Source organism: Haliotis rufescens, unplaced genomic scaffold (genome assembly GCF_023055435.1).
Source record: "Haliotis rufescens isolate VD_foot unplaced genomic scaffold, xgHalRufe1.0.p SCAF_17, whole genome shotgun sequence".
Lineage (NCBI taxonomy): Eukaryota > Metazoa > Mollusca > Gastropoda > Lepetellida > Haliotidae > Haliotis > Haliotis rufescens.
In genome coordinates, this window is record NW_025963857.1 from 22,385,490 (window position 1) to 22,407,601 (window position 22,112).

The following is a 22,112-nucleotide window of genomic DNA, read 5'->3' on the forward strand; positions in this document are numbered from 1 at the left end:
CAATCTTGTTTATATAGATTTTGGTGAAATCATTTATGAACTGATTGCCAAATCACATCAACTCACCATGAACTGGCTTTTAATGAACATTAGTCGTTAGAGATACAAAGTCTTCAGTCTTCCTATGACTGTGTTGAAATTTCATTTCAGTTAAGATATTGGCCGTGACATTAAAAATTGTAAAACTAAATCACCCATAGATAGGGGAGAAAATGTGTGATCAGCTGATTGCTATTTATGGATTATTTTATGAGACAAATACACGTGTAATCTTAATCTCTGTATATGAAACATTGTCTGGCATACAGTACACAAATACAACTGAATTTGTAAATCATCATGTCAAGCAAAGTTTTATCGTAAATTTCATGTTTTCATTGACCAATTTACAAATGGCCAAACCAGCACACAAACTTCTATTTCTGCCATTACCATAACACGAGATGCGCAGTAAGGCAGTGTGCATGTAAAGGGAAGTAACTGTGTGCTATATTAGATCGCATTGTCTTTAAGTATTGTAGCATTTCACTGTTCGGTTCATGTGGTTTTTGTTTTGAAAATGGAAATAAAAAAGAAAAGTGCGACAGACTTTATGATGATGTGGGTGGTGCCTTAGAACAAGACTATTATTTTTTTAGCCTAAAAATGAATTTGTTTTGGTTTATTGTTTTCTTAGAGAAGGATTTCTCAAATACTTGTTCAGTATTGCAAACAATAAGCCAAACATCCACAAGAATATGAACTCCAGATGTAACTTTCATCTTCTGTTTCATTGGCTTCAGATAAATTGCAAATATATATTTTCCTTTTTGCAATTTATGTTTAAAGTACAATCATATGATAAGATCATCAACTATTTACCTTCAGGAATGCATTAAAGATGTTTATAAGTGACACATGGTCTCCTTCTTCACAGGAGAATCTTCTCTTGGCTTTGTCCTGAAACAATTGATGAGGTACCACTGCAAACTTTAAAAGTTGTTTTGCTGTTTTCTTATCATCTGATGACCGACCAATCATAAAATCAGATGGCTGTGAGTGAGTGAATGTTATTTTACACCATCTGGCACTCGACACTATAAGGTTATCACAAGGACTGGAAGACCGCCTCCGTGGTCTAGTGGTAGAGCGTCAGCCTGGAGAGCGGAAGGTCCAGGTTCCATCCCGGCCGCGTCATACCAAAAGACGTTAAGAGATGGTACTTGTTGCTACCCTGTCTGGCGCTCGGCATTAAGGGGCTAAAACAAGGCCTGGTCGGCTCAGTCAGTCAGTATAATGTGTCTGAGTGGGGTATTCATGTTAAACTGTGGCATGGTATCTCAGTGAGCTAGCACTATAAATCGGCATGTCCGGACAAGCAGCCACACAAACACACACACATACATGCACGTCGCTATATAAGTGCAATAATCTTGGTTGCGACGTTAAACCCCATTTCACCTCACCTCACCTCACAACGACTGGAGGCTCAGAGTCAGTATACTGTGTCTGAGGGTGGTATTCATTTTAAACTGTGGCATGGTATCTCTGTGGGCTATCACTATAAAATCTGCATAATCCGGACTATGCACGTCGCTATATAAGTGCAAAAAACTTGAATGCGATGTTAAACCCAAATTTCACTTCACTTCAGTTTACAACAAACAGGACATATTTGGAACCAATTCTATAAAACATACAAAAAGCATGTTGTCCTGATATAGGTATAGTCCGTTAGTTATGAGTTTAAAGTCTACTTCTGATCCATGGACGGATACAAGGTATACACACCATTCTTATTTTCTGTCCGGACGGCGTGACAAACACGTTCTGAATCTGAGTCATGGCCGCCACAGTAAGGGCCTCCTCGGAACACTCAAACTCTCCTGCAATACAATGTTCCATCATTCTGAACTTAGGTCACCAAAGTATTCAAAACTTCATTTGTTCAGATATTCCTAGTTCAAGAAATTGGCATTATCACGGCGGGGGACACCAGAAATGGGCTTCACACATTGTACCCATGTCAGGAATCGAACCCGGGTCTTCGGCGTATCGAGCGAATGCTTTAATCACTAGGCTACCCGACAGCCCCTATTGACTTTAAGTGCTTACCAATAGCAATATATAGATATTGCAATTCATCTTGACACCCCTACTTTGTAGGTATATGAAAGTACACCAACCTGACAACCTGCAGTATGTCTGTGATGGACATAATGTAGTTCATGTTTGTTGTTTAATGCTGCACTCAGCTATATTCCAGCTATATGTCAGTCTGTAAATAATTGAGTATGGAACCAGACAATCCAGTGATTCAACATCATGAGCATCAATCTACACAATTGGGATATGATGACCAAGTCTCCGTGTCTGACCACCCAATCCCGTCAGTTGCCTCTTACTACAAGCATGGGTTGCTGAAGACCAATTCTAACCAAGATCTTCACGGGTCTGTAGTTCATGTAATTCTAAAAAAAATTAATAGTCTTGGTTCTCAGGCACCGCCCACATCATCATAAAGTCTGACACACATTTTGATTTTATTTTCATTTAAAAAACCCCCAACCTAATACTTAAAAACAATGTGATCCAATATAGCACACGGTTACTTCCCATTACATGGACACTGCTTTACTGCGTTATGGTCATGGCAGCAATAGGAGTTTGTATACTTGTATATGTAGGGAAGCCCTTTCCAGGTTGATGGTACACAACTGTTTATTTGGTTACAAGCAAAAAAACCCACCAAAACACCGCCCGCCTGCCCGCACTATATTTTCAAAAGTCATTGCCTGAGAACCAATTCTTTCATTTTTTTAAGTGTAAGGGATCTATCTTTGCCTGAGTTAACATCGCCTTGAAGAGTATTTCCGTTGCATGATGGCATGACAGTTTATCACTTTGGTGAAACCCACAAAGAATGGTGCTGGCTGAGCAAGGATCCTTATCAGGGTGAATCAGCTGATCCTTGCAAAGCTAAGGGGCACAATTCTGCAGAGCAGAGTCCTACCTGACACAAGCAGCATCTTGGCAAACATGGGGGACAGAGGGAACTCGGCCATCTGGAGGCCCAGGGGGGACGTCAAGTTGCCATTGTCATCCAGGGCTGAAGGGAAGGATCAACAGAACAGAGTTATCAGTGAGCGAGATTAGTTTATCATCGTGTTGGGCAGTATTTAAGTTATAGCACAGTGTCACCTTAACATGGGAGAAATGCGAGTTCCTAGATGGAACCCATTAGCACGGGTATGGTGCTGACAAACCTAGACACATAATCCACAATCATAGGATTCCGGCATGTCTAAGTGTGCATCAATACTCAGCATTACAAAATTTATTTGTTTGCTTTTTAACGCCGCACTCAGCAATATTCCAGCTATATGACGGCAGTCTGCAAACTATTAAATCTGGACCAGACACACCAGTGATTGACATAATGAGCATCAATCTACGCAATTGGGATACGATGACATGAATCAACCAAGTCAGCGAGCCTGACCACCTGATCCCGTTAGTCGCCTCTTACAACAAACATGGGTTGCTGAAGACCTATTCTAATGCAGCACCCTATCATGCCCTAAATGACCGGGGCACCTGTTCCCCTGCTTGTGAAGAATGGCCGAAGAGGGGTATAAAGTTTCGACCATGAACATGCATGATTTAGATAATAGTAGGATAAACAAGTGTCGTCAAATTCAGATTATTATGCAGACCCTATTTCTGTACAGGTGATGTGAAAGAGGTATTGTCATATAATATACTACTCCAAAGTAGTTAAAGCACAACCATTTTTTTTTATGGCTTATATAGTATTTTTTATAGCTTATCTGTCATGGCTGGTGGGTATTGCAGCACACAGCCTTCTAATTGTTGGTGTTCTTTAACTTGTTTTGAGTAGGATACATTTTCACATGATTGAATGAGTGAGTGAGTACGGTTTTATGCTGCTTTTAGCAATATTCCAGCAATATCATGGTGAGGACACCTGAAATGGGCTTCACACATTGTACCCATGTGGGGAATCGAACCCGGGGTGTTGTCATCCACTGTTTCATCCACTAGGCTACCCCACCGCAAGTGAGTGAGTGAGTGAGTGAGTGAGTGAGTGAGTGAGTGAGTGAGTGAGTGAGTGAGTGAGTGAGTGAGTGAGTGAGTGAGTGAGTGAGTGAGTGAGTGAGTGAGTGAGTGAGTGAGTGAGTGAGTGAGTGAGTGAGTGAGTGAGTGAGCGAGCGAGCGAGCGAGTATTGTTTAACGCTGAAATCAATATCCCAGGTGTATCACAAGCAGCGATCCAAGACACTGTGACACGTCATCAGCCAAGTCACTGAGTCGGTCAACTCAATCCAATCCAAGTCAATTGTAATGACCAGCAATGGTTGCATGATAGACAAATTCTAACCCGCGTCCCCATGGATTAACGAGGACGTAACAGACTGACCTCCAAGTGCATACAACAGCTCCAGACCTCGTAGCATGTTTTGTGCTGGCGGCGCCTGTCGAGGACAAAAGGATTTCAGTCACTTTTAACTTTTATAAAATAAGGGATTCATCTGGCCCAAGAAAATTGCCACAATTTTTGTTTGTTTGAATTTTTAAAGATACTGTTTGAAGACTGTTGAAAGATTGCATTTCTAAAGGACTTACAATATGTTTTTGGTGAACTTTGAACAGTTTTCTTTCACAACTATAAATTACAGAAATGGATAAGATGAAAAGATCAGTAAATCGAGAAATAAACAGTTGAAATTTTTAATAATTGCCTAGGCTGTGAGGTTGAAAAGCTTGGGTGAAGAACTTGATCCACTTCTTTCATAAAACCTCTCTAAAACCTTAATCATCGGGTCTTTTACTTCAGAAATAAATGACTCGTTTTGATTGTTAATCGTACAATAAAACACTGCAGGGAGAATAAATTTACTGGACCCTTCCCTCTCAAAAATATTGTTCTCCAATATATGATGTCATCAAGTTGCGAGCGCATATTCGAATCTCCAGAAATGACATCATGATAGAACACTGTTTTATTGTGAAATAAACCATGCTTCATCCTTCATTGTTCTTTGCGATTTATGGCATAGCTATCTTATATGCACAATTAAGTTGCACTTCTTTCCTTGAAAATATGCTAAAACGGACTAGATGTGTGTCCATAAGGTCTCCGAGGATTCCACAAATGTCTTAAATTTAGTGTTTCCAGCGAGTATTTATCCAACATAATAACTGTAATGTACTATCACTAACTAGGTGCATACAACTAAGTCACAAAAGAATTGAAGGAATGTCTGGTGGTCCTGGGCCATGAAAAATCTGTATGGTTTTAACAAGTGATATCACCGGCCTCTTCTACAAAATGTCTCATGGTGAAACTTTTAATTAGCTTTATTTGTTTGTTTGTTGTTTAAAGTTTTCATTCCAGCTATATGAATATGGTCTGTAAATAATTAATTCTGGAAAAGACAATCTAGTGATTGAGCAAATATCCACGCTGTGAGGGTACACTCACACACAAAGAACCAAGTTACTGAGCCTGACCACCTGATCTATATTAAGTCGCCTCTTACAACCAGAATAAGTTGCTGAGAATGTATTGTAACCCAGAATCTGAAAATGAGTTTTCAAAAAGCGTAAGAGCTTCTTGCCCGTAAAGAGTTTCTCAACATCAAGTTGTATGTCTGTCCATCAAGAGTGAAGGCGTCATAGAACTCACTGACAGGAAGTGGAACCGGAGGACGTTGGAGATGCCGAGAGCCTTGAGCTGCAGTACCACAGGTGCAAGGTCACTCCGCTGCATCTCGGCAACTGTCGACTCCGGCAGGCCGTCATAGGCTGTCTCTGAACACAACAAGAGGACATTTATACTCCTTTTTCAGCTTTCTAAACACACCACACACAAAATTATACTACTTTCCTACATTCCACCTACTTCCCACCACACAGACATCTAAACAAATTTCCCATTTCTCTAAACATGACATCAACTCTACTTTCCTAGTTGTCTAAACATGACATTAATACTACTTTCCTAGTTGTCTAAACATGACATTAATACTTCCTTTCTAGTTCTCTGAACACAACATTAACACTACTTTCCTAGTTGTCTAAACATGACATCAACTCTACTTTCCTAGTTGTCTAAACATGACATTAATACTACTTTCCTAGTCCTCTAAATACGCCAAATACGCTAAATACGTATTTAGAGGACTAGGAAAGTAGTATTAATGTTAATTACTTCTGTCCTAGTTGTCTAACCACAACATTAATACTACTTTCCTAGTTCTCTTAACACAACACATTTGAGATTTATACAGCATTCCTAAACCTCACCTAGTTCCAACCATGCAGACATTTATACTATGAATACTTTCCTACTTTTCAAAACACATTGCATATAGCCACAAGTAGTGACACTTAAACTACTGGATGATAAACAACAAACACATAAGGGAAAACAGCAACTGCTGCTGTTCCACACACCTACCTGTGTACAGTCTGTAGGCCTTCCCTGCACGCACACGTCCCGCTCTCCCTGCTCTCTGATTGGCTGAAGCCTGGGACACAGGGACAATCACCAGTGACTCTGTGAGGTACGATATTCACATCAGTATACAATACGCAAGATAGTGCTAAAAAGTGCAACTTGTGTTCCCTAAAAAGCATGTTTCTAGCATTGTTCCTCACTTGTAACAGGAATTATATTTATAGTAGGATTTATTGTGTTCATATTGTCTTAGCCAACCAACATTTTGCAGGCCATGTTGGTTTTTATTCTAAATGCCTGATTATTCTGAAATACAAGATAGCTACACAATAAATCACAAATGAACAATGAGGTTTGGTTTATATTACGATAAAACATAGTTCTATCATGACGTCATTTCAAGATATTCGAACATGCGCTCACAACTTCATGACGTCGTAAATTAGACAACATTATTTTTGAAAGGGGAGTGTCTGGTAAGTTGTTCCAAACAGATGTAGCAGGGAAACTCAGATAAATGTGATAGCCGAATGATCACATCCGAAAGTGGGAGAGATATGACATCGGGTATTGGGAGAAAAAGTACAGGTAATCGACGTGAGGATTGTGACAAGATGCAGGAAATAACCACCTATGCAAAAATGGACTTGTCCGACATTGCTGAGGTCAGATTCTATTGAGGGAGTCATCATTATTTGTACATCTTGATACGACACTCATTCCAAAAAGTGGTTAAATATAATGCATCAATAAGCACAAACGCCATCTATAATTACAAGGGAGATGACTCATTCCCCAAAATACTTATTCCATATTTGCAGATGTATCAGATTGATGTCGGTGTCAGCTGTACTGTTTGAAAATGTCTGAAGCAATGGTAATGTGTGAGTGAGTTTGGCTTAGTGTCGCTTTGAACAATATTTCAGTTACATAACGTCGTGTCAGCTTGATGTTGGAAGACAATCCGATGTGACACAGGGTTTAGATGTTGACCATTTCAGTGAAACACATGAGCACGGTATAAAATGATGTGTGTTGACAGTTATAGTAATGGTTTCTCCATGATAACAATATCTACACCCAACGATATTTGTGGCCAAACGCCATATCGTTGCAAACCCCTTGAAGATCTGGGACTAGAATTTGTCTCCAGCAACCAATGCTCGTCTCCCCAATGAAGATCCGGGATAGAATTCTTCTTCAGCAACCCAGTTGAAAGAGGTAGCCCACTGAAGGTTTGGGTAAGAATTCGTCTTCAGCAACCCATGCTAGCCGTAAGAGGCAACTAACGGTATTGGTGGGCAGACTAAACTTGGTAGATGCATGTCATGTCATGGTATCCCAATTACGTAGATCAATGTTCATGATGTCAATCACTGGATTGTAAACACCGCCGTCATATAGCTGGAATATTGCTGAGTGCGGCGTTACACAACAAACCCGCAAGCTTGAATAGCAGACAGTCTGCTGTGGAACATCCAAAGGGTGTAATACGAGTGTTAACCCATACTATGCTGATTCCCAAACTGCAACAAATGAAGTCCACTGACGTTTCTGTGTCTTTCCTCCCATAGCTCATTAGAATCACCAGACATGTTTCTGCTTCCTGAATAATCCGGACTATCAACCAGACTGAGCCAGGATATTAACGAAACCAACTAGATACGAGGACTTACCAATTCCAGAAGTGGGATTGTAGGCCTTGATCTTCACAAAACCACAGTCGACAACTGAAACATATGAAGCACTGTTACTACTGTCACAAGAGAAGAAAGTAGGATTGACACCATTTTTGACAGTACCGGTACTTTAGTTACTGTATAAATTTGTTGTATGGTTGATTAATGTAGGAGGAAAGCCCAACATGAAAAGTTGGTAAATGTTTACCACAGTGGTGAAACTTATAAACACAGGTTTGGCTCTGACAAACCTGAAATCATTATTGAGTCAAATCTGGATCCTGAAATAACAAAGGGAGGCAACTCTGCTGCTTTAGACCTACAAGAAGTTGCATCTACCTCCTGACTTACTATAAACTATGCCGTTGATGGTGATGGAGGTCTCGGCAATGTTGGTCGCCACGACAATCTTCCTGACATAACGGGATGTCCTCTCAAATACCTTCATCTGGAACAACAGAAAATTATGTCAGCAGAATTACATGGAGGATATCATATGAGTGTTCACTTCATACTATGTTTACAAGACAAGTGTCTAAATACTTGAATTTAGGCACGGGTGTCGTAAACATAGTATGACATGAACACGTATTGTACGCAAATTAATAAGTCTTGTGAACATTGATCAATCGAAAGGGGTGCTAATTGGGATTGTTCACTAGCCAATATATTAGCAAATACCGCCGTGGGCGCTTATTAGAGCAGGGCTCTTGTTACATCGAATACAGTACCAAACAACTCCCAACAGTCCCTTGGTGCTCATAACAACCAAATCCTTGTCTTAATCATATCAGATAATATATATCATGATAAACTCTATGTTTGCTCACCTGTTCTGAAGCTGGCAAACTCCCGTGCATCGGCAACACTTTCATCTTCAGGTCGTCTTTCTTCAGTTTCTTTGCTTCATCGCTGCAACATAAACCTACTGCTACACAAACCTAACTGTAACGCCATGATGACTATCCTCGATGTTTCTGGTGAATTTAATCTCAATTCTATTATGATAAATGCCCTGCACCCATTCGCCATAACAGCTTTGTTTTGAGTCATGGGAGCCGTTGTACAATTTGTTTCTTGCTTGTTGTTTGTCCCCACACTAAGCACTATTCCAGCTATATAACAGCAGTCTGAAAATTATCGAGTCTGGATCAGACAATCCAGTGATTGACATCATGAGCATCAATCCACGCAATTGGGATATGATGACATGCTTCAACCAAGTCAGTGAGCCTGACCACCCGATCCCGTTAATCGCTTCTTACGATAAGAATAGTCCCCTTTTACAGCAAGCATGGGCTGCTGAAGACCTATTCTAACCTGGATCCTAACGGGTGATATCTACATGATACTAGTTTGAGTTTATTAAATACATGGTATACAGCAACTGCCTTACCAGCATTTATTATTTAGTGCGGCATTAAACAAACAAACAAACATAAAGAAAAGCATGCTATCATTACCACATCGTACCGTACATGTTATAGGATTGTCACATCCTGTTTGTGACAAAACTTTTTTCGGTCAACCTCAAAGCATAATTTTCAGAAGATTTTGTTATTATGTGGACTATCATTAACTGAGTTTACTTCACTGAACTTGACAGGCTTAGAGCTGGTGGTTGCAGACTGCACAGAGTCATGCTATTGTGTTACTACAGAAACGGTGGCCAAGTCGCCTAAGGCGCCGCGATTCGCTGTGCAGAGTTGCGTCCCTTGGGCACACCAGAAACCTATGGTTGTGGGTTCGAATTCCGGTTCGCCCCAATTATGTTTCTAGGTTTGTCAGCACCATACCCGTGCTCATGGGTTTTACCGAAGTGGTAAACGTCTGAGACCTGCATCACTTCGGGCTTTCCTCCCACATTAAGCTGACAGGCCGTGATATAACTGGAATACTGTTAAAAGTGGCGTTAAACCCAAATCAGTCACTCACTCACTCACTACAGAAACAAATACCAGCGCTGGCAACTTGAAACTACATATACGATGCACCAACAGGAAAACTCACATCAACATTGACACCACTCTCTGTACTTCTTCCTGAAATAGAAAACAAGATGTTCATAGACCAATGATCTTGACTTCTTTGAGAGGCACATAGAAGTTGGAGTACTAAGTAAGGATAAGTCATATGGATGAACAACTTTATTACAATTAGGAGCGATGTTTCAGTGTACGTTCTAACAAAACGAGAGCCCTTACAACCAACCTCAAAGACTTCAAAATCTGTCAACCATACTCTGTACTTCACTTGCTTGATAAGGGTGGTAGAACCTACACTGAAATGTCGCTCCTAATTGTAATAAAGAAGTTGATCATCCATATATCTTATCCTTACTGACTAATGATCTTGCTTCATTTTGAGTGTCCACTACAGGTTCTGACTTCATGTTTAGTTAGTTCATGTCTGTTCAAAGATGTTTTTAAATTCAGTTTCACTAATTAGAAACGATTCTCAAACATGATCATCCTTATGAACTCTTAAGCCTTATCATGTTTATTGGTGAGTTGGTATTCTAGACGATGAACACAAATTATTTTTTCTTATACAATATTTGTTTTCAATCTACATGTTGTCTTCGATCTTGGTCCCAGAGCGCTGATAATTGTTATTATTTCAAAGAATACTACCAGTATATACTTCCTCTTTTACTTATTTAGGAATGTGTACTCGTTTGAAAATGATATGGTATCAGATCGTACATGATAATGACTTACAGGTAATACCAACTCACCTGAAATAATACACAGGTAATATCAACTCACCTGGCCTGTTAGGAAAGCTAAGACATCTCCCTCCCGCTGGTTGAAGTGAATCTTCATCACTGTCTCCACCGTGGCTTTCAGATAGTCAGGGTGGGGACTGAAAGACAAAGCCCACATTCCTTCATCATACAAGCTGTGTCCACTCTTGCTACAGCATCAGGCTAATAGGTGAGGTGAGGTGAAACTGGGTTTAACGTCGTGTCCAAGATTATTGCACTTATATGGCAACGTGCATGCACGCGTGTGTGTGGCTGCTTGTACTAGTCCGGACTGATGCCGATTAATAGTCCCCACTGAGATACCATGCCGCAGTTTAACATGAATACCCCACTCAGACACAGTATACTGACTCCGAGCCAACCAGTCCTTGTTTTAGCCCCTTAATGCCGAGCGCCAGACAGGGTAACAACAAGTACCATATTTCAACGTCTTTTGGTATGACGCGGCCGGGAATTGAACCCCGGACCTTCCGCTCTCCGGGCGGACGCTCTACCACAAGACCACTCAGGCTAATAGAGGCAGGGGTTTAGCTAGGATAGCTCAGAAGTCGATATTCAACCCCAAGTCTGCAGAAAATGTTAGTAAAATTCCCAAATTGGAATATAAAATTTCCTAATTCATGTTGATATGATTTAAACAATATTTATTCCCCCCCCCAAAAAAAGGAATGGGATTGGTGAACAGGTTAACCCTTTTTAAACACCTCTCCCTACAAAGGACATTTAACAATTAATAAGAGTAAACTGTACATAAAATAATAAATTTAAATTAATTGTACCTACTGTTGCAAATATTATGATGCGAATATGCAAGTCACACACAAATACACAAATACACACATACATATATCGGTACATGAACAAACTGGTGCATCCTTGCACATGTGCGTATACACATATATGCTTGTACACCTATGCCTCTACACACCAGCATATCACACATACAAACAACTATTTGAGTGATGTAATCGTAAAGAAGACATATTTAAATTCTAAATCATGTTGATAAGGGTAACGCTATTTTACAGGGCATTATCATTTGCAGAAGCCCGAGGTCTTCCTTTAACTGCCTGACGAAAGAGAGTAGTTGAAAAGACCGAGGGCTTCTGCAAATGATAATGCCCTGAAAAATAGCATTACCGTTATGATAGCTAAATTGGATAGAATTTGTTATCAAATAAATATAAACAACAATATCGGTTTCGAAACATTTACTGCAATCAACACACAACGAATGTCACTGACCAACTGTTACAAATATGGAAACTTCATAGAACAAACCAGATGGAGTCACTATTGAACACGAATGTGACGTCACCTAACAACGGGCGTGATAATGGCCCATCATCAAGCAATATGAGGGCATTATCAAGTTACAGTGGCCCGCTCATTTCTGATAACGTGGTTGGATTAATAATAATTTGATTCATTTTTGCTATAGTGAGTGAGTGATTTTGGTTTTACGCCGCTTTTAGCAATATTCCAGCAATATCACGACGGGGGACACCAGAAATGGGCTTCACACATTGTACCCATGTCGGGAATCGAACCCTGGTCTTCGGCGCAACAAGCGAACGCTTTAACTACTAGGCTACCCGACCGCCCCCATTTTTGCTAAAATATAGCTATAACTAATGTGATAGCTTTGTTGAGGTGACTTGTATTTCACAGAGAACAGGACCACAATAGAGGAATTTAGGAAAATAACTTTAAGAAATCCCAATCTGGAACAAAATCATGTCAGCAATGTTACAGTTCGCTCTCTACCCTTGCACCTCCCCCAAAGGGCAAGGGCAAAGGGCACTGGGGGCCCATCCTGCCCTGGATACCTTGCAGCGAGACAAGCATGGAACACAAGCAAGGGATCTGTCCACAGGAAACAAGCACTCACTCCAGGAGGTAGTGGATGTCCACAGGGAACTCCCGGCCTTCCACCGTCAGTATGGTAGCTGTGTCATTCCTGAAACACAGAGCACACACATGACACACACAACCTAGTGAAGCCAATGTATCCTCTACAAAGCACGTCATTTGTCAGTTAGATACTAGGATGAAATTCTGCCAAAAAAACATAAACTCACTCAAATAATTCCGTATCATTTTGTTTGTTTGTTTGTTGTTTAATTCTGCACTCAGAAATATTCCAGTTATATACATGATATAATGGCGGTCTGTAACTAATAAAATCTGAACCAGACAATCCAGTGATTGATAATTGTGAACAATGATCAACACCTACGGGGTACGATTTGACGCTCTCAACCAAGTCACAGAGTCTGACCACCAAATCAATTTGGTTATCTCTTACGACCAGCATAGGTTACTAGGGACCAACTGTAATGATGGATCCCCATGTGATCCAGTCCTGTAGGTCCAGACTCCTGGTGCAGTTCTCACAGGATCAGCAAGTTTCCACATTAATGTTTCCCCATTGGCTTTGGTTGGTTGGTTGGTTTGTTGTTTAACGCGGCTATCAGCAATATTCCAGCTATATGATGGCGGTCTGTAAATAATCGAGTCTGGACCAGACAACCCAGTGATTGATATCATGAGCATCAATCCGCGCAATTGGGATTGATGACATGCATCAACCAAGTCAGGGAGCCTGACCACCCAATCCCGTTAGTCGCCTTTTACGACACGCATAGTCGCCTTTTACAGCAAACATGGGTTGCTGAAGACCTATTCTACCCCGGATCTTCACGGGTATGGCAGATAATGTAGAGTCAAAATACACAACCAAACAAGTTCAGAATTACCATGGTTACTTACAGTGGCTCTTTTGTGTCATTGCTGTTGAAGAAATCTCTCATTTCCTGCAAGAAACAAAATACAGTGTCACCATAACATGAGTGAGTGGTTACTTACAGGCATGAGAGATGTTTGTTTGTTTGTTTGTTGTTTAATGCCGCACTCAGCAATATTCCAGCTATGACAGCGGTCTGTGAATAATCAAGTCTGGACCAGACAGACCTGGACCAGACAATCCAGAGATTGATAACATGAGCATTGATCAACACAAATGGGATACAATGACATGCAACAACCATATCAGCAAGCTTGACCATCTGATCCTGTTAATCACCTCTTACGACAAGCATAGTCGCCTTTTACGGCAAGCATGGGTTGCTGAAGACCTATTCTACCCCGGATCTTCACAGGTCTGCAAATGGTACCATAACCACAGTAACTCACCTCAGCATTCAATGTGGCTGATGCAACTATCACTTTAAGATCATTCCGCTTCTTTTGAATCTAAAGACAAAACAAAAATCCAAAATTAATAAATTCATCATAGCACGTAAACTAAATTAATGTTCAAGGCTGAGAAATTTATCAATTAAAATGTTGTTGCTTCATCCAGTCGAGTGAGTGAGTTCGGTTTAACACCGCATTGAATAGTATTTCAGTTGTTTGTTTGTTTCTTCATTTGTTGTTTAATGCCGCACTCAGCAACATTCTAGCTATATGACGGCAGTCTGTAAATAATCAAGTCTGCATCAGACAATCCATGCAATTAGGATACGATGACATGCATCAACCAAGTCAGCTAGCCTTACCACCCAATCCCGTTAGTTGCCTCTTACGACAAGCAGAGTCACCATTTACAGAAAGCATGGGTTGCTGAAGACCTATTCTACCCCGGATATCTTCACAGGTATTTCAGTTGTATAACTAACAGCGTGTCAGCTTAATGTGGGAGGAAAGCCCGAAGGGATGCAGATGTTTAACACTTTGGTGAAACCCTAAATATGGTCTCGACTGATGTGTGTTGTCAGTAATATAAATGACAAGGGTGGCACGGGTGGCACAGTCGTCTAAGGCGCCGCGATTCGCTGTGCAGAGTTGCATCCCTTGGGCACGCCAGAAACCTATGATTGTGGGTTCGAATCCCGGTTCGCCCCAATTATGTTTCTAGGTTTGTCAGCACCATACCCGTGCTCGTGGGTTTCACCGAAGTGGTAAACGTCTGAGACCTGCATCACTTCGGCTTTCCTCCCACATTAAGCTGACACGCCGCGATATAACTGGAATACTGTTAAAAGCGGCGTTAAACTAAACTCACTCTCACTCCTTATCATATGACAATATTATCTACAGACAGCTGTCACTGTGGACATCCAATCTCAATATAGCTGCAAGCATAAGTGACCATGGAAACAGTGAAATTGCATCGGAACATCCAAGGGGGATCTCATAGGTCTATTACTCAGGTGAAGCCCGCGAGCATGGACATGGTTCTGTGAAATCAAGAAACATAATCAGGGCGACCAGGATTCAAACTCAGGATCATAAGTTTGGGGCATGACTGAGGGACACAACTCTGCATAGTGAATTGCCACCACTAAAATGACTGGGCCACCTGTTCATGCAATAGTGATTGAGACAATCATTCAGCTGTAAATCCTGATTACATTGTAGTACAGGTAACCAGGTGCACTCCTACCTTGCGTAGCAGCCCCAGGAGGATGTCAGTGTTGATGCTTCTCTCGTGTGCTTCATCCACCATAATGATGCTGGAAGAGAGGACATGCTTCAAAACAATTTCTCTGTTTAAAATAATTCAATTAGAAAAATGGTAAAACTAGTTTTAATATAAAAATATATATTTGTCTCTCTCACTCTGAATTCGAAATGAAGCTCTTGGTTTTCAATGCTAAGAACAAATCAAGTGAGTGAGCGTAGGTGAGTTGGATTTAACACTGATTTTAACAATATTCCAGTTATATCGCGGCGTGTCAGCTTAATGTGGGAGGAAAGACCAAAGTGATGACGTCTGAGACGTTTACCACTTTGGTGAAACCCACGAGCACGGGTATGGTGCTGACAAACCTAGAAACATAATCAGGGCGTAACAGGGATTTGAACCAACAATCATAGGTTTCTAGTGTGCCCAAAGGGACGTAACTCTGCACAGCAAATCGCGGCGCCATAGACGGATGGGGCCACCCGTGCCCCCACAACAAATCAAGAAAGTTCTCCCCTTTCTTTAGGCACAAGGACATTTCTTTTATGTTTTTTTTTATGTGGAAACATTGGCGTTACATTTTCTGTAGAAAGCTTGTCCAATCTTTGCAAAATTTTCTTAAAATTAGAAATACACTGAATACACGTACTCCTAAATGCCATCGCTTGGAGACAAATACATACCTGTATTTTCTTAGTAATGGATCTTTCATTATTTCTCGTATCAGCATCCCATCTGTGAGAAACTGAAAAACACAGCAAACAGACAGTCAGCTTGAACCGAAATGGGTGTGTTTGTTTGTTTGTTCGTGGTTTAACCTCTCACCCAGCAATATTCCAGCTATATCATGTCAATTGCGCCCTAACTGCGTAGATGGATGCTCATAACGTCAATCACAGGATTGTCTGGTCCAGACTCGATTACTTACAGACAGCCGCCATAACTGAGGTCAGCATTAAACAACACGAGTCATCAGGAGATGACATTTCCCCTCCGTCAGTTTGGTGCAATTTGGAAATGGAGTTTGGCTATCATACCCCACCTTTGGTTCATTGGATACCTTCAGTTCAGTAAAGAAGCATAATGCTGTTCAGTATTTATCAAAATACAAAATCATCAAAAGGCACCAGTTCCCCATGAGCTGATATTTATAGTAAATTTCAACAATAAGTATTTAAGGATTTTGGAAACGGATTCCAGATTCTGTTCTGGAAACGGAAAACAACTTGTTTTCATCATGAAAACAAAACAAAAAGAATAAAAATCCCAAATCATTAACAGGCACCAGTTTCCCACTAGACTGATCTATATAGAAAGCTTCAACAAGACTTATTTATTTAATGGTTTTGGAGTTCTGTTCCGGAACAGAAAACGGAAGGCTGATGGAATGACAGATGGACATGGTGATCGCTATATTCCCCCGTTTTTCAAACCAGAGGGATAATAAACAAACAAATTAAAAAATATTTGGGTTCTGTGTGCCAGTGTACTGAGTGAGGCCAGGCAGGAGCAGGCTATTGACACATGGCTACCAACATGGTGCTGGCAAACCAACAGTCAATATCAGGCTTGAATTAGTGAATTGGCAAAATACTATTTGTAATTCAAGTTTTTCTTTGAGCATGTTGAGAATTACAAACACAAAATATTGAATATATTTTTTCATTTAATATTTTCCTTTAATTTTACAGTAACCAGTTGGAATTATTGAATGAACAAGTAAAATACAAAATTCTAGCAATATCTTGGAGGGGAAAATGAACCAGTGCGAACACTTTAACCACTTGGCCACCACATCATCCCATTGAACCCATATAACAATAGATACAGGCAGCTAATGGATGTAACTCTGAACAACGATTTGAAATGCTCTTTGGCAACAGGATCCTCATTGCTACCAAGTGATTTTCAATGTCTGCTTCAATAACATTAAATTTTAAATACGAGTAGCACTGAAATTTGGTATCTGGATGTGCAGTTCCGGTGTGAGAACAGTCTTATCCTTTCTCTGATCTGTTTCTGAAGCTGTATCATCTTACCAACATGCGTGTGTTGTTGGGGTCAGAGCAATCATCAAACCGGATCATGTACCCGACTTCGTCACCGAGGAGGGTCCCTCTCTCCTCCGCAATTCGGTCCGCAACCTGGCAGCAGACATTACATTACATGACAAGAATACTTTCAAAGGAAACAGTACATTGGACATCCTTGAGATCTACTTCCTGAATTCTATCTTTATTTTTGTTGTGAGATTTCAATAACACAACATTAATAAGCTGTCTTTCTACTGGCATGTATGTACAGGAGGTTCCTACCGTTATGGCCGCTACTCGTCTCGGTTGTGTCACAGCGATCACGTGACCCTCAGCAGCCCACCCAGCCTCAAGCAAGTACTGCAAAAAAGGATGGGGTTACTGTAATGAACGACAGATGCTACAATGCGGTGCAAATCTTCACCATGACACACAGACAGATCACTGCACCTACCTAAGGTATTTGTGTACTCTTCCCACTGCCTGTCTCTCCACCAGATTCATGCACCAACCTGAGGTATTTGAGTACTCTTCCCACTGCCTGTCTCCCCAATGATCACCACCGTCTGGTACCTCTCCACCAGATCCCTGCACCTACCTGAGGTATTTGAGTACTCTTCCCACTGCCTGTCTCCCAAATGATCACCACCGTCTGGTACCTCTCCACCAGATCCCTGCACCTACCTGAGGTATTTGTGTACTCTTCCCGCTGCCTGTCTCCCCAATGATCACCACCGTCTGGTACCTCTCCACCAGATCCCTGCACCTACCTGAGGTATTTGAGTACTCTTCCCGCTGCCTGTCTCCCCAATGATCACCACCGTCTGGTACCTCTCCACCAGATCCCTGCACCTACCTGAGGTATTTGAGTACTCTTCCCACTGCCTGTCTCCCCAATGATCACCACCGTCTGGTACCTCTCCACCAGATCCCTGCACCTACCTGAGGTATTTGAGTACTCTTCCCGCTGCCTGTCTCCCCAATGATTACCACCGTCTGGTACCTCTCCACCAGATCCCTGCACCTACCTGAGGTATTTGAGTACTCTTCCCGCTGCCTGTCTCCCCAATGATCACCACCGTCTGGTACCTCTCCACCAGATCCCTGCACCTACCTGAGGTATTTGAGTACTCTTCCCACTGCCTGTCTCCCCAATGATCACCACCGTCTGGTACCTCTCCACCAGATCCCTGCACCTACCTGAGGTATTTGAGTACTCTTCCCACTGCCTGTCTCCCCAATGATCACCACCGTCTGGTACCTCTCCACCAGATACAGGATATGACTCCTATGCTGAAGGCAGAAGAAAGTAATCCAGTTCCAGAACATTCTACTAAACAGTAAACAGTACACATGCAGCTTCACAAGAATTATCAAAGTGTCACAATTATCTGTAACATTAAAGCTGTATCAATATCATGCTTCTTACTGCTTTTTCTTGCATGTCAGTTCACGGGTAGAATAGGTCTTCAGCAACCCATGCTTGCCGTAAAAGGCGACTATACTTTTTGTAAGAGGCGACTAACGGGATCGGGTGGTCAGGCTCGCTAACTTGATTGAAGCATGTCATTGATCCCAATTTTGTGGATTGATGCTCATGATAATAATCACTGGATTGTCAGGTCCAGACTCAATTATTTACAGACCGCCGTCATATAGCTGGAATATTGCTGAGTGCGGCATTAAACAACAAACCAACCAATCATGTACTGACATCCGTAGAGCATGACAACAACTCATGGCACAGCTTAGGGATGCAACGAGTTGAGTGCAGTGTCAGCCAACAACCAAAATATCCTGTTTACAATTAGTGACACAACTATATTTACATTTTATCATGATTATGTACATCATGCATACATTTATTATTTCCCTTGATCACTCGTTCATGCTATCAACCAGGGGATGCCAGCCTAGACTAGACTATTTACAGACGAGATAAAGCCAGTAGATAACTGAGCTACATTATCTTAAATAACCTGTTCATGCTCTCATCCAGCAGTTTCAAGACCAACACTCAAAATTCATTAGAGAGCAAAACATAACTTGTTAGTTTGTTGTACAATGCCACACTCAGCAATATTCCAGCTATTTGAGAGCAGTTTATAGATAATCAAGTCTGGAACAGACACTCCAGTGATTGATATCATGAGCATCAAACTGGGATATGATGACATGCATCGACCAATTCAGCAAGCCTGACACCTGATCCCATTAGTTGCCCCTAACAACAGGCATTGGTTCCTGAAGACCATTTCTAAACTGGATAGCATTTGTTTGTCATGAAGGGTTTGGAATACTGAAAATGCATGAAAACCTGATGTTGAATTTATGCAAAAATCATGTCTACCTTACCATTGGTTATATTATGCAGTGTTTAAAATTAAGAGTGTTACTGGACATAACAGTTGTTTGAATATAGGGACTCACAATGGCTTATAATTGGTGACATAAGGGTTATTACAAGGACTCCTTTCTTAATTTCAAACACTGCTATGCATCAAAAAACTGTTGTCATGGTATAACACTGTTATCACACCTGAAACACTGGCAGCTTCTGTCTCTGTTGTTCTATAGACATTGATTGGTTGGGGTTATATTTGACAGGCTGTGCTTCCGCATCTTTGGTTGACTGTCTCTCTTCCTGTAACCCCTGACCTGGACCAGCAGTTCCTGCAACAGACCAATACAGCATGAGAATGACATACCATAAATCCTGGAATAAATGCCCGGCATTTGTTTATTTCGGAAGGTTCCGTGGACAGTTAACATGGATATGCTTACAAACAAAGCATGTATTTATTATAAGGCAGAGGGTAGTTGGACCATACGTTTATTCAAGGATTTACAGTAATATGATGTTTGTTGTTAGCTGCAGTCAGCAATATTCCAGCTGTATGATGGTGGTCTGTAACCTGACAATCCAGTGATTGACATCACGAGCATCGATCCACGCAGTTGGGAAAAAATAAGAGTCTGACCAACTGATTCAATAAGTCGCCTCTTACGACAAACATAGTTGGCTGGGGATGAAGGTTGCCTTACTTGCCATGTTGCAACAAATCAACCCTATGTTGACAGTGAAAAGAGAGGGAATGTTTTACAGCTCAGCCTAGTCACAGCTAGGGATCTGTAAATAAATTCGACGTAATAAGTGCCCAGGGCGCTCTCAAAATAAGAAATAGGGGGCTCTTATTAGAATATTATTTTGCTGGGAAAAAACAGAGTTGAAAGATAAATTTCGTGGTTCATGCTGACAGCCAAAAATGTTTATATACGACAGATATATTTCTCCAGAATTTAATTAAGGGTGCATACAACACACGATTGCGTATAAATAAGTCTTGTGTACATTGATCAATCGGAAGGGGTGTTAATTGAGATTGTTCACTAGCCAATATGTTAGCACAAATCGGTATATACCGGAATACGGTAGTCTAGTCTAGGCTGGCATCCCCTGGTTGATAGCATGAACAAGTGATCAAGGGAAATAATAAATGTATGCATGATGTACATAATCATGATAAAATGTAAATATAGGTTGTGGCTCACTAATTGTAAACAGGATGTTTTGGTTGTTTGTTGACACTGCATTACACAGCGATATATCAGTTGTGACGTGGGGTTTGAATAATTTCAGTGGAATAAAATAAAGTTCCACTGAAATCTTATACTAATTCAATGGATAGGCCTACAGCTCCACTTGTTACTTATTTTAACCCAGTATGCTTTTTAGTAATGTAAACATAGAGTCTATATTTTTTATTCATTGGAAATTTGTGTATGTATTCTAACATTAATGTTTGTGTCATTGTGTGATTTTCAAAGTCAATATACCATCAAAAACTTACATTTCTTACGTAACAAGCTAACGTGAACATTCACGTGTATTGCACGTCGCTATTTATAAGTGCAATACTCTTGGAAGCAACGTTTAATCCAATTTCACCTCACCTCACATGATCATTACCAGAACACTCTGGGATCATCTACAATTACTCTGACAAAGTTCTGAGATCATACTTAATCCACCGACACCCACCAAGTGACAAATCTGAAGCAACCACTATGGCTTAATTTAAACCACCATGGCCGAGGTTTCACGTGCTATGCTGGTTCTTCACCTGGTTTCCAGAATTTGGGCGTAAATCTGGTCGTCATGTCGCTTTCTTCAATCACAGCCACAACAGTCTATACGCACATCCAACTGTCATTAGCAGACACATAATTAGTTCGCCGTAATCCCGCCTTACACGCACCGGTGACCGAGCAGTGCTATGTTGTCAAAACGTTGTTTTCATTTCACCGGCACGTGCTTCCGGTGTGTATAAGCTAAAAGACGAACTGAGAAACGAAATTGCATCCGTGTGCGACATACGCGCACAGCCGAAAAGCGCACGTACAATCTCCAATATAAGTAAGTAAGTACGAAATTGCATTCTCGTGGTTCATATTATCACGCGTTTTCGGATGGCCATATTTATCGCGATTACTCGCGCTATAACGGGGGTGTAGCATCACATAGACATTGTAAATACTCAGATGATGGCTTGTTTTTAAGAGAAAGTTGTTTTTAATAAGTTAATGAATTGTTTTACAGTTGTTCACGTGATTAGATATGAATGTTTCTTTTGCTTTCGAAAAATCACAACATTGTAGTCAGCCTTGGCAACAGCTCACTGTATTCAATTCATTCACATCA

At 40.9% G+C, this 22,112-nt stretch overlaps 1 protein-coding gene across 1 annotated transcript in view; it reads right to left on the minus strand.

Moving 5' to 3' along the window:
• LOC124134013 (probable ATP-dependent RNA helicase DHX35) overlaps positions 1-21,714 on the minus strand; it is a 159,030-nt gene extending 137,316 nt beyond the window's left edge. Inside the window, exons 1-21 of the mRNA XM_048397717.1 lie at positions 21,535-21,714; positions 19,950-20,083; positions 18,611-18,703; positions 17,693-17,770; positions 17,417-17,521; positions 16,061-16,122; positions 15,357-15,426; positions 14,105-14,164; positions 13,682-13,725; positions 12,801-12,869; positions 10,911-11,007; positions 10,153-10,184; positions 8,973-9,054; positions 8,494-8,590; positions 8,140-8,193; positions 6,464-6,562; positions 5,690-5,814; positions 4,421-4,475; positions 2,993-3,088; positions 1,771-1,865; positions 862-939 (exon numbers count right to left, since the gene is read on the minus strand). Coding sequence (XP_048253674.1) covers positions 862-939; positions 1,771-1,865; positions 2,993-3,088; positions 4,421-4,475; positions 5,690-5,814; positions 6,464-6,562; positions 8,140-8,193; positions 8,494-8,590; positions 8,973-9,054; positions 10,153-10,184; positions 10,911-11,007; positions 12,801-12,869; positions 13,682-13,725; positions 14,105-14,164; positions 15,357-15,426; positions 16,061-16,122; positions 17,417-17,521; positions 17,693-17,770; positions 18,611-18,703; positions 19,950-20,083; positions 21,535-21,571 — 1,662 coding nt within the window. The 5' untranslated portion in view covers positions 21,572-21,714. The remainder of the gene's footprint in view (positions 1-861; positions 940-1,770; positions 1,866-2,992; positions 3,089-4,420; positions 4,476-5,689; positions 5,815-6,463; positions 6,563-8,139; positions 8,194-8,493; positions 8,591-8,972; positions 9,055-10,152; positions 10,185-10,910; positions 11,008-12,800; positions 12,870-13,681; positions 13,726-14,104; positions 14,165-15,356; positions 15,427-16,060; positions 16,123-17,416; positions 17,522-17,692; positions 17,771-18,610; positions 18,704-19,949; positions 20,084-21,534) is intronic.
• Positions 21,715-22,112: the final 398 nt, after the last annotated feature.